General features: G+C 43.8%; 1 protein-coding gene across 4 annotated transcripts in view; it reads left to right on the forward strand.

Moving 5' to 3' along the window:
- LOC134868949 (cingulin-like protein 1) overlaps nucleotides 1-12,850 on the forward strand; it is a 51,418-nt gene that overhangs the window by 35,534 nt on the left and 3,034 nt on the right. The window contains exons 7-20 of one of the 4 annotated variants that reach the window (XM_063890360.1): nucleotides 3,567-4,049; nucleotides 5,072-5,404; nucleotides 6,034-6,126; nucleotides 6,760-6,915; nucleotides 7,120-7,269; nucleotides 7,363-7,421; nucleotides 9,327-9,474; nucleotides 9,560-9,664; nucleotides 10,510-10,662; nucleotides 10,872-11,039; nucleotides 11,221-11,394; nucleotides 11,797-11,886; nucleotides 11,983-12,066; nucleotides 12,533-12,651. In XM_063890360.1, the coding sequence (XP_063746430.1) occupies nucleotides 3,567-4,049; nucleotides 5,072-5,404; nucleotides 6,034-6,126; nucleotides 6,760-6,915; nucleotides 7,120-7,269; nucleotides 7,363-7,421; nucleotides 9,327-9,474; nucleotides 9,560-9,664; nucleotides 10,510-10,662; nucleotides 10,872-11,039; nucleotides 11,221-11,394; nucleotides 11,797-11,886; nucleotides 11,983-12,066; nucleotides 12,533-12,651 (2,315 nt within the window). The remainder of the gene's footprint in view (nucleotides 1-3,566; nucleotides 4,050-5,071; nucleotides 5,405-6,033; nucleotides 6,127-6,759; nucleotides 6,916-7,119; nucleotides 7,270-7,362; nucleotides 7,422-9,326; nucleotides 9,475-9,559; nucleotides 9,665-10,509; nucleotides 10,663-10,871; nucleotides 11,040-11,220; nucleotides 11,395-11,796; nucleotides 11,887-11,982; nucleotides 12,067-12,532; nucleotides 12,652-12,850) is intronic. The other 3 variants (XM_063890361.1, XM_063890362.1, XM_063890363.1) reach the window with 3 other exon arrangements.

Below are 12,850 nucleotides of genomic sequence, written 5' to 3' on the forward strand. Positions count from 1 at the left end.
TTGAAGGGGGGGGGGGGGGGGTAACAACAACAACACTAGGAACATATTGCCTAGCAGATTGCCTCGGGCCAAACAGAGCTCGACGTTTCGCTTTCTGCGAGAGACGTACGTGTCCAACACAAGACTGCTGCCGCTAATTGGTTATTTATTTCATTTTATATTACGCTGGTGTGTGTGCTCTCTGTTCTGCGGTGTGTGTGTGTGTGTGTGTGTGGCATTTTAAGTGCATCTGCTTATTCAATATTATAGATAGGAGTGTCTTACAGTAATAACTTTGACTGTGGGATCAAAGACAGAGGTGTGTGAGAGCGTGTTTGACAATTAAAGGAATTGTTCGAGACGATTCGGATACACATCCATGTTTAATAGTGCCAGGACTGTTGTTTTTGTCCATGGGAACAACTGAAAGGATTGTGGATGCAAACAGGAGGACATACAAAGCGGCCCTAAAAAATGTGGGAGCGACCTGAGAAGAGAATAAGGAACCATAAGAAGATAGACGACCAACCGGAAGGCCGAAAGACAACTTGAAAGAACCCAGAAGAAACTAAAAACCATTCTAACGAAGCTATAAATCAGGCAGCGAAACTGAAGAGACAACTTATAGAAGCTAGAAAACCCTTTGAAGAAGCGACTAAAGAACTTGTCGCTTCTTCTGCTTTTACACAATTTGTTCCCAGAACCCTAAACGCCTCTCGCCTGTATTCAGGATCTTCTTCACTCTACACTGAATCTCTGCCCCACGTAATCCTGTCCGGCCTTTCCTGAACATTGACTCTGATGGAACACCCCGAGTACTTTATGCACCAAACATCAGTGAGGCGTTCAGTGGAGTACCCAGGATGCATTGCTGTCGTATATCTGGGTCAGATGTTGTACCGCTCCACGCCATATGGCTGTACTGTAGTGAGGCCACAGGGAATGGAGTGTGTGTGTGTGTGTGTGTGTGTGTGTGTGTGTGTGTGTGTGTGTGTGTGTGTGTGTGTGTGTGTGTGTGTGTGTGTGTGTGTGTGTGTGTGTGTGTGTGTGTGTGTGTGTGTGTGTGTGTGTGTGTGTGTGTGTGTGTGTGTGTGTGTGTGTGTGTGTGTGTGTGTGTGTGTGTGCGTGTTTTCTTGATTGAAGCTCTTATCGTCGTCGTTAAGTGTGATTATACTCCTGAAAGATGAGAAATGCTCCGCCTAATTTACAGTTTTTAAAGATTAGTGAAATAAAACAAGAGTATTTGCAATGTTTTCACTGAGAGACCCTCAACAAAATACAAGTAGTAGTGAGGTAATGTATATCAAAACAGCATAGATTCTTTTGTCTTTGTTTAACCAATAGGAAGCGTGCACAATATGTCTTTAAAATCATGCACCTTTACACCTTTTACAATGCTACTCAACCTAAAAATGATCAATATTACAGCTCTGAAATATGTTTAAGGTCATCGTGACGTTGTATGGGTAGTGTTTTATTTTGAAAGGTCATTCTTTGTTGTGGAATTGAGGATACCACACACATTCAGGGATTCGTATCAGAACACAAGCTGCTTTTTTGAACATATTTAATCAGTTATTTAGAATATATGAATTAGTTAATCAGTGTTTAACCTTTCCTGTTGATCCACTGGCCCTCCGTGGGATCTTGACCTGAATGTTTTGGAAACTCATCCCAATAATTGTACTGCACATAAGGACGCAAAGATGAGAACACACACATTTCATCAGTGTATCCCTGTCTTGTTTCCTCATTCCATGAGACTCACGGGGTAAAAATAATAACATTAAAAGTCATCAGCACAAAGCTAATCCCACCAAATATGTTAATACCGTGGTGATTAGCAGTGATCTCAAACCCCAGTCCACCCCGGGCCCAGCGTCCTCTACCCTCACCATCCCTTGGGGGGGAGGGCATGCGAGACCCTGGTAGAGGGCCACTCAATGCTTGGACCCTCAAGCCCCGAAGTTAAACCCCTGGACTCTCGCCACTTCATTTCTCTAAGTGGCATCGGCCTCCTTGTCGTAATTAAAATTGGATTTAATCAATTGGTTTTGAAGCGAAAAAATACTAATATAATATTTTAATTTTCTGTTCTGTTTTTGTCTGGATCTGTAGTCTTTGAGTTTAATTCTTCCTGTTTTTCTGGAGTCTGTTTATATATCTATCTGCGCTTTTAAGTTCTGTGAGAAAATGGGGTGTTGTGTGTTGGGGGGAGGGGAGGGGAGGGGATTGGGGGGATTTTTCAGATGAGCGAGCAGATGTTGCACTTCCTCAAGAGGGATTTATGTCAGGATAGGGACACACATTCACACACACAAACACACACACTGGGCTTCATGTCATTATGTATGCATTTCAACAGTCAAAAACATCCACAGGCTTTAAAGACAGTCGACAGAGACGGAGAGACACACACGTTATCAACACGCTGCCTTCATTTAAAGTTCAAATCTGAGTGATGGAGCGATGTGTTTCAATATAATTGCTTGTTGGAGACTTACTTACTTTTGTGTAACTGCTTCTTATCTTTAAAGAAAGGCTGTCTGGTATGGCAGAAGCTAACAGTTGCTAATGTTAGCGGTATGTTATTTAAATAGATACGGCCAAGTTGTTGACATTACTGAGGCAGTTTACTGACTGGTTACTAGTGTCTTAAATGGTTGTTCAAACAGAAGTACAAGTAAACACAATGTACCTCAGCCCATTAGGGTCCCATTGCACTCCGACTCAATCAAGACACCTAAAATAATACTAGTATTGCACCTGATAACGATATTGCACACAATGGAGTAGAGAATTAGCAGAAAAATATGAATATTTATCCAACAAAACTAAAGATGACTTGTCTTTCTTAATTCAATGCATTGTTCTACCTTGTCAAAATCAGGTGCCGCTAGTAGTTGAGTCAGATAACGTGGTTTGTTGTGCTAGTAGCAGCTAATTTAGCCTCCAGCAGAGATAAGGAGCGGGCTACTGAGGGCTTGTAAGTTCTTAGCTACTTTACTCCAGGTTTATTTCATTATTAACCATCTGCTCTTCAGCACCAATGCCGACTCAGTGAATCAAATATGTAAAAGTGAAGGTTTGCGTAGCTCCTTATAAAGCCACAAAAGCTTTTTACAACTTATTTCCATTTACAGCGGTAATAACTGAGACCTGTAAAGACACTTCGATGTGTTTCCATTTAAAGCAACTCACTATGGGAATCTTGGCAATTCACAGGAAGTAAAATCTTACCACTTGGTTCATCTGTTACTCTTTTAAGTGCACCTGTGTTGAGTTTCTTCATATATAATCTGTAAGCGTCTATTATCTGTTAAAGAAGCAAGCAATATCCCAAAAATCATGAGGATTAGATGTCAAAAGTCACACTAAAATCAATACTTGTCATACAGCAAACCTGCTTTTAATGTACAACATTTCCCCACAATGACCTGATGCACCATTGAATGCTAAATACATGATCTATACTGAACGGTACATTTGTATTGGGTGATACATCACCAACACTAACCTGCTGCTGTTCAGACTCCTGGCTAACAGTGTTTTTTGGGGGGTCTTGTTATTGTGTTCACCTCTTTCAGCATGCGCCTTCCTCCCAATCACCAAATAGTCCACACCAGACCACCAATGAAGAAGAGTCCTGGAGAACCAATCATAGGAAACCCGCTGCAGGCCTGTCCCGCAGTTCAAACCTGCACCGAGCCAGCAGCGTCAAAAACCTGATCAGTAAATTCTCCGGTCCTACTTCTGGCATTTCCTCTGGAACACTCCAAAGGGCGACCTCTACAGGGGCTCTCTACCTTTCCAAGTCAAAGTCAAGTCCTTCAACACCGAGCGATGTCAAAAAAGACGACGCTTTGGTTCCCAGCATCACCGTGACCCCGCCGTTCAGGCAAACCAGTCAAAACGTGGCTATGAAGGGAAGCTTTAACAGTCAGATCGCTGCCAGGATCGATTGTCCCGTTGTAGATGTCAGGGTTGAGAAGACCGCTTCGGACCCAGGGAACAAAACAAAAGCCAAAGACTCTGGTAGAGACTCGGTGACTGACTCCGGCATGGGATCGGTAAGCAAAAGACTAAATGTCCTAGCCGACCGACCGACCGTTTCCATGTCTTTGCATGAAACGAAAATCACTGGATCCCTGCTTGGAGACGGAATGAAAGCATGACACTGCAGTTAAAAAAAAAGTGCATGTCCTTGTGTGATTAAGGCGTCGTGCAAAATCAATATGCAGATCCAAAGCATGAAACTACGGCAAGATTCTAAACACCTGTTCAATCGTACTAATCAACATGGCCTCACATCAGATTTTTAACTCTTGCTTTTCTTTAATTATTGACCTGCAAATGAGCTTGACAGGTGTTTTTTTGCCCTTTAAAAATAACAACAATTAACGCTACGAGTGAGTCGATCTAACTGCTTGTGTTGATTCATTTCTGCATGATTGCAGTAACTGGGACCAATGACACTTTTGTGCATTTCTGAATTTTGTTTGCTTGAGTTTCTATCTGATGATTTGCTTGGTGTGAAACTTAAGGGGCCTTTAGTGGCATGCCTAAGGTGGGTTAAGGTCATTGTTTTTGCAAGAAATCCATCGGCAAACCTTGGTTATGAAGTCCCATGTCAATGATTCACCAGTTTCAAGCAAAGCCCAAGACCTCCGCTTGGTGCTCCAGGTCTTAAATCAATGGATGGACACTTCTCCTCACACATTGTGATTGGCTGCTTGCAAATTAAACACCATTCTTCCAACATCCTCCATCACCAGTGGGATGACCATGTTGCTTTGTGTCTGGATGTTTGTGTAGGTAGCTGTTCACCAACATATTAAACAGACTAATAGACTTAAAAAAAGCACTATAGCTAAAAACGTTAGGGAGAAATTGCATTGTGATTTCTTTCCTCTGAAACATCTCTGACTTCTGTTCCTCCGCCTTCATTTGTGTTATTTGGTGTTTGTTTTATTTTTGTTTGTCATATATTCATCTCCTCCCGGCTTACAACACCAGCATATCCTCACTGCATTCACCCTGGTTGTAAACTTCTTTCCACCCTCCAACAGTTCTATTCTCGTGTTTCATTCAGGTTTGTCTCATTGCTCCTTCCCAACATGTTGCCCTCTCCCTCCAGGAGACAGAATTGGATGTGAACAAGCAGCCAGACAGCCCGTCGGAGGATGAGCCCACCACACCCCGAGCTGTGCAGCCCTCACAGAACCCGAAATATCAGCTGTTCCTCAACAACGATTACAAGGCCAACGGGTTGAGTGGCAGGGATGCAGATGGTCCGGGAGGCGGCGGGACGGTGGGGGAGAACGGCCCCAGGCCCCGATGGGAGACTAACCGGTTGGGGCTGAACCACCACCGAGGGTCCCTGGAGTCCCTGGCCTCGCGGGACTTGGACAACACGTCTGACAGGGTGGGTGAGGCGGACCGTGGACTCCGTGTGTGTGTGTGTGTGTGTGTTATGTATGTGTGAGATTTAGATCAGGAAGATTAGAGCCAGTTTTATGATAATCAGATCTCTGTCATATCTGTGATTCCAGAACCAGTTATTAAACAGTGCCATCTCCTGGACTAAACACAGCTTTAGGGTCTTTTACTGCACCTGCACTGCAGAAAATCTCCATTTCATTAATATTGGAGAAAACGTAATGTCGTTTTCTTAAAAAAGTGCAGAACAATGAATGTGAGAGTTTAATTTTGCTATATTTTGGCACTTTTTCTGCAAAAAAATGGTCTGCACCAGAATAAATATATCTATGTATCTCAAAACTCCAAAAAGTTCAAATGTAAGAAGTTTTTGATCTTTAATCTAATTAAATAATATATATATCTTTATAAGTGTGACTGTGTTCATGAGGTATTGCTGCCCAAGCTGAATAAATATAGCTGTTTACATCATTGGCTTTTGTTTATTTGATATTAAATTAAAAGCAAAACACACAAATTAACATCGAATCAGAATTTCTTTCTCTTTTTCAATCTCTCCTTTGGTCGTTCTGCTCTTGGTCTAACATCACCGTTGTTTTGTTTGTGTGTTTACAGTTTGGTGTTGTTGACAGCCCCCCCAGGGTGTTCAACAGTCCGTACTCCAGCTCCATGGATTACAACCCCATGCACCGGTTGTCTGAGTTCAAGGTTAGTAGTGAACAAACATTTCGTATTTATATATCTTTCATAGATAAAGTTGGTTTAGAAATCCTCTTAATTTTACAAAAGCATTGGATTAATTCTATAGCAGTCAACAAATGTGTCATGTTCTGTTGCTTTTACCTCTTAGCATATTTAACAAATTAACAAAACATTTAGATAAAGTTTCTGCAAGTTTTTGTCAGGATCATTTCTTCAGTTTATTGTTGTCATAATCATTTTGGCCACAAGAGGCTGTAGTGCGCCTAAGCCCCATGTTCAACACAGGACTTAAATGCATTCATGGTTATTTTAAATACAATATATACATGGCTTTATACAGTGCAGTAGTGCCTCTTGTGGCCAAAATGAGAATAACAACTTTTAAAATTAGAAAAAATTACTAAAACAGAATATCCTGGTAAAACTTTCAGGCTTCCGTACACACTAATGTCAAGTTGTGTAATAATAACTTAAACAGGTAGTTAAATTAACTTTTGCAACTGCTAGACCATTAAGATGTAGCTTCTGCACTTGCAAGGGTCCAAAATTAGTCTTAATCGCACTTTTACGCATCAGGATGTACAAGGCTGACCATCGCTTGATACTGACCCTCCTCTTTGCCCGCCTCTTCCTCTCCAGGCTCCGGGGGGAATTTCTCCTGGCAACTCAGAGATGAACCTGTACAGCTTCAACGGTCGCAGCACCAGTCCTGTCGGCACGCCCACCCTCACACGCCCCCGATTCTCCGCGTACGACACCCTGGTGAAGAGGAGGGCCGAGGTCAACAACTCTGTGGTACGATTTCTCTCTCTCTCTCACACACACACACACACACACACACACACACACACACACACACACACACACACACACACACACACACACACACACACACACACACACACACACACACACACACACACACACTCTCTCTGTCAAAACTCACGTCCACATCTTTTTAAAGGTAGACCGTTTTTTAAATACCTGTGTTTGTTGCAGATGCAGGCACCGATGAACCAGATGAATCAGATGGGACCGATGGTACAGATGGGACAGACCCACTACAGCATGCGCTCCGCCACTTTAGGAGGGCCCAATAAAAAGAACTACATAGAGGAGTTGACCAAGCAGATGGACGCCTGCCAGAAGGTAGAACTTATATTTGTTATCATGGGATACAATCACACGTAGTTCTGCTGTAAGAATGTAAGCATAACAACACGTCTTACTTGTCCTCTCCAGCGTAACCAGTTCCTGGAGGCTGAGAGTGTGGAGATGGAGAAGGAGAGGAACCAGATAAGGTCAGACATGATTTTTGTCTTTTGGGTTATTTTATTTAATACGGGTAAAATTAAATATATCATAATTATGACAAATATATGTCATTAGGTAATAATAATTTGGCAATGCAGGTTAAAATACTTTTAAAATACATCAAAAATGATAACATCATGACAGGTAGTGCACATTTCTAGTTTTCCTATGCTTCCTTTCCTAATTTTGCTCCATTTTGGTCTGATTCTCATTCTGATAAAACTCTTTAAAGAGCCCCTGAACACGGGTTGAGGGTCCTGTTTTTTTTATCATCTCCACTGGTTGAAATGTTATCCTTGCTGCAGGGATTTAAAGTCGGTATGATGAGTTAAATATAACATTTTCTGGTGGGTGTGAGTTTGGTTAAACGATGCTTTTAGGCTGAGTTTCAGATAGAACTTTGTCCTTTTTTCTCTTCACATTTTACTTTCTCTTATTGGAAGTCTTTTTGGATGTGTAACCACACCCATACGTGATGTCACAGTGTACCGACCACACCCACACGTGATGTCACAGTGTTCCGACCACACCCACACGTGATGTCACAGTGTACCGACCACACCCACACGTGATGTCACAGTGTTCTGACCACACCCATACGTGATGTCACAGTGTTCCGACCACACCCACACGTGATGTCACAGTGTTCCGACCACACCCACACGTGATGTCACAGTGTTCCGAGCACACCCACACGTGATGTCACAGTGTTCCGACCACACCCACACGTGATGTCACAGTGTACCGACCACACCCACACGTGATGTCACAGTGTACCGACCACACCCACACGTGATGTCACAGTGTTCTGACCACACACACACGTGATGTCACAGTGTTCCGACCACACCCACACGTGACGTCACAGTGTACCGACCACACCCACACGTGACCTCACAGTGTTCCGACCACACCCACACGTGATGTCACAGTGTACCGACCACACCCACACGTGATGTCACAGTGTACCGACCACACCCACACGTGATGTCACAGTGTTCTGACCACACCCATACGTGATGTCACAGTGTTCCGACCACACCCACACGTGATGTCACAGTGTTCCGACCACACCCACACGTGATGTCACAGTGTTCCGACCACACCCACACGTGATGTCACAGTGTTCCGACCACACCCACACGTGATGTCACAGTGTTCCGACCACACCCACACGTGATGTCACAGTGTTCCGACCACACCCACACGTGATGTCACAGTGTTCCGACCACACCCACACGTGATGTCACAGTGTACCGACCACACCCACACGTGATGTCACAGTGTACCGACCACACCCACACGTGATGTCACAGTGTTCCGACCACACCCACACGTGATGTCACAGTGTTCCGACCACACCCATATGTGATGTCACAGTGTTCCGACCACACCCACACGTGATGTCACAGTGTTCCGACCACACCCATATGTGATGTCACAGTGTTCCGACCACACCCACACGTGATGTCACAGTGTACCGACCACACCCACACGTGATGTCACAGTGTTCCGACCACACCCACACGTGATGTCACAGTGTTCCGACCACACCCACACGTGATGTCACAGTGTTCTCACCACACCCACACGTGACGTCACAGTGTTCCGACCACACCCACACGTGACGTCACAGTGTTCCGACCACACCCATACGGATGTCAGTGTACCGACCACACCCATACGTGATGTCACAGTGTACCGACCACACCCACAGTACACCTCTACTTCTTCTCAAAAATGATGGACTGATCTTTATTTTCAATTTTTTAGAGATACTCTTTTAACCTCAAAGTTCATTTCTGTTCCTACTCTTGTCGTTCTCTGGCTTCTCTCGTCTCTGGTATTTGAGTGTAATCCTAACGTTTGACACATTTCACATCCCGGTGAAGGTATGAGATGCGCGGCCTGCTGGTGAACAACGAGGACCTGCTGAGGACCAACACCCAGCTGACCAATGAGATGAAGAGGATGAGAGAGCAGATGATAGAGATGGACAGGGAACACCAAACCCTGGGCGAGAGATTCAGGGAGATGGAGGTGTGAGGATGAAGAAAAATAAGGGGAATGATTGTGTTATCCATAGGTCTGCATGTCTGACTCTTCTCTTCCTTGCCCTGTGCAGCTTGAGGTGAAGCAGGCCCGGGACGTGATGGTGGAGGCCAACACTCAGGAATATGCCTTCAATTTTCTCCAGCAGTCCCTCAAAAACAAGATCCAGGACGCTGAGGTAAACAACAGCAACTAACAGTCCAAAAATTGCCTTCTTGCACCAAATTTCTATAGCAACTTCAGTGTTGCACTTGTCATCAGGACAGATAATTCACATTTAGTGCCATTTGGAAGACTCAAAGGTTGTGAAAATCAAGAGACAAATACTTTTTGGGCACCTTTTCAACTAGCTTTAAATTACAAATGTTATGTTTTCACTTTAATAGATGACTTTCAATGTAGCTAGCTACCAAAGCTAGTTAGGTCGCTAACTAGGTAGATAGCTAACTATGGCTTATTTGAAGCAGGAGTACTCAATGGCTTGGCTTTTTAGATCTAATGTACTTGCAGGATTCTTGCTGTTTTAAATTTGGATCTCTATGGTTGATTGCAACTCTAAGTCGCTTAGGATAAAAGCACCAGCTAAATGAATTGTATTGTAATGTCCTTCATTTTGAAAGTCACAGTACCATTTTAGTTCTGTGTGAAACCGCTCAGTGAACTACATCTATCATCTAACAGAATAAACATCACCCACACCAGCTAGCTAGCTAACTCATGATAGCAATATTTCACACACAAATTCTCATTTAAGTACATTTTGAGAGTACCAAACACAGAACTTTCATAGCTTCAGTAAAAGAGAGACAGCGGGACGTCACTGACAGCAGGTGTCTTTATGTACTCTCTTGACTTAGAACATTATCTCTCTGATTTCATCCAGCAGAATGGGCTGTCCCTTATTGGTGCGTTCAGGTGTTGAAAGTCGAGCCATGACAGCCGTCTGCTCGACAGTAATAGACAAACGTTAATTGATGAAGCCGAGCTTTGAACATTGTGTGTGTTGTGTTGCGTTGTGTTCAGGAAAACCTGGAGAAGCAGACGCAGCACGCCCAGACTCTGTCTGAGAAGCTGTGGGTGGCCGAGAGAAAGCTGGAGGAGCTGGAGGTGGACAAAGAAACCAGAGACAAGAGGACACTCGAACTCAACAACAACCTCATCAGGATGGAGGAAGAGGTATAGAAATGCTAAAAAGTCCAATTTCAATTAATTGATGTTTAAGGGAAATAAAACTACTTCTGTTTAAAAGGGAAGAAGACACAATATAATTCCTGAATATCACATCACTCCTACAGTCGATGCATTTGATGTTTATTTGCAGTTGCTTTTGCTAAAGCTATGTTCGCAATGCATGTTCCTTAACATGTATGTTTATGTGTTTCCAGCTGGCAGAGGCCCTGCAGGTCTCCACGCAGGCTACAGCCGAGCTGAGCCTCCATCTTAAGCTGCGTGAGGACGACCGGCAGAGGGTGGAGGAGCTGGAGGAGGTTATGCTGGAGAAGGAGCAGGAGCTGCAAAGACTGCAGAACCTCGTCAGCAGACTACAGGGAGAGGTATGTGTCCCCTATTCACCTGTGTGTGTCTTTTAATTATTGCTGAGAATGGAGCCTCAGGAACTGTTTGTGTTTTAACGAGTGTGTGTGTGTGTGTGTGTGTGTGTGTGTGTGTGTGTGTGTGTGTGTGTGTGTGTGTGTGTGTGTGTGTGTGTGTGTGTGTGTGTGTGTGTGTGTTCAGGTCTCTGGAAAGCTGATTGATAAGGAGCAGACGCTGGAGGAGGAGATCCAGCTGAGAGAGAGGATGCAGCTGCAGTGTAAGCAGGCGGAGAGGGCGGTGGAAGACCTGAAGATGGAGCTGCAGACCACCAACCAGGCTAAAGACGACCTGGCCAAACAAGTCAAGCAGTCCCAGGTACTGCTTCACATCTTCTGAACCATCGTGCATTTATGTTTTGAACTTAAGTAAAAGATTTCCTGAGCATTTTTACCTTGAAGTGCACTCCTCCTGTCTGCAGCTGCGGATCAGATGTGTTTGCATTACGTGACCTAATGACTCAAACAGAGATGTCCACTTGAATTAATCAGTCATGCAAGCCATCAGAGTTTTAGGGTTAATGAGGTATTATTCATGCAAATCCTGTTTAGCAATCAGCGTGCTAATGCCATAATCCTAAATATTCATAATGTCGCTATTTCAGAGGATCCTTAATCCGTGCCACTTTCTAAATAACCTGAATGTTTTCTGCTGATGAGACGACAGATCAGAAGTTTAGTTTGGATTGTGACTTTTTATTCATGGTGATTCTTTTTACAGGAGAAGATGATCGACCTGGAGAGCGATCTGGAGGAGCTGCATGACAGCGAGCAGAGATGGGCAGCCAAACACAAGAGAGCCATCGAACAGGTAAACACACTGTGAACAGGAAGTGAGCTAACTGTCTTAACTGTATTTCAAAACTTTTATGGCTGGTTATTAAGAAGTGTGTGTGTTTGCTGTCAGACTGAGCAGCTGCAGCTGAAGGTGATCCAGGAGAAAGACCTCAACGACCAGCTGGAGATGGAGAAGGCTTCCATTGAGAGACAGGTAATTTTACAGCACAATTAGACCGACTTTACCCCTCTATCATATTCGGGTATATTGATATTTAAAAGTTAAGATAGATCTGTTAAAGATTTATCAAAATATTCATTTTTTAAGCTAGAAATAAAACATGACTTGTCAGTGCTCTCTGGTGGACAGAGGGTGTAATGGCACCACTGATCTGAAGGAAATCTCTGTACTGTAACTTCTTGGTCTTGGCTGATATACGGTGAACCTAGGTATATCTGTGCTAAGCTAACGTGCTAATGGACTAACAGTCAAGATCCTGGTTTGAAAAATTGGACATGTAAACAATCTACAATAGAGGAATGAAAGTAAATGAAGCAGAACGGTTGTATTATCTCTAATCGAAGCTTCTCTTTCTCTCTCTCTCTCTCTCTCTCTCTCTCTCTCTCTCTCTCTCTCTCTCTCTCTCTCTCTCTCTCTCTCTCTCTCTGTGTGGGTGTAGCTGCGTGAGCTGCGTCTGGAGGTCGAGGAGCTTCAGAGCTCCAGAGTTCAGGAGGATGTGATCTCCAGGGCGGAGGGCAGAGTCAAGGAGCTGGAAAACACGCTGAGGAACGAGGAGAGGTCAGTCACAACACTTAACATCAAGCTTACTCCATCAGCACTCCTGTATCACTGTATTTAACAGCGTTCATTACCAGACTTTACAAAGAACTGAGAGCTGTGAACATGACTCAGCATTCAATGGTCTCACAGGTGGCTCATTGTGAGTACTACAGAGACCCAGTAATTCATCAGAATAAAGCACCTATTTTTGCCTGAT

Source organism: Eleginops maclovinus, chromosome 8 (assembly GCF_036324505.1).
Source record: "Eleginops maclovinus isolate JMC-PN-2008 ecotype Puerto Natales chromosome 8, JC_Emac_rtc_rv5, whole genome shotgun sequence".
Lineage (NCBI taxonomy): Eukaryota > Metazoa > Chordata > Actinopteri > Perciformes > Eleginopidae > Eleginops > Eleginops maclovinus.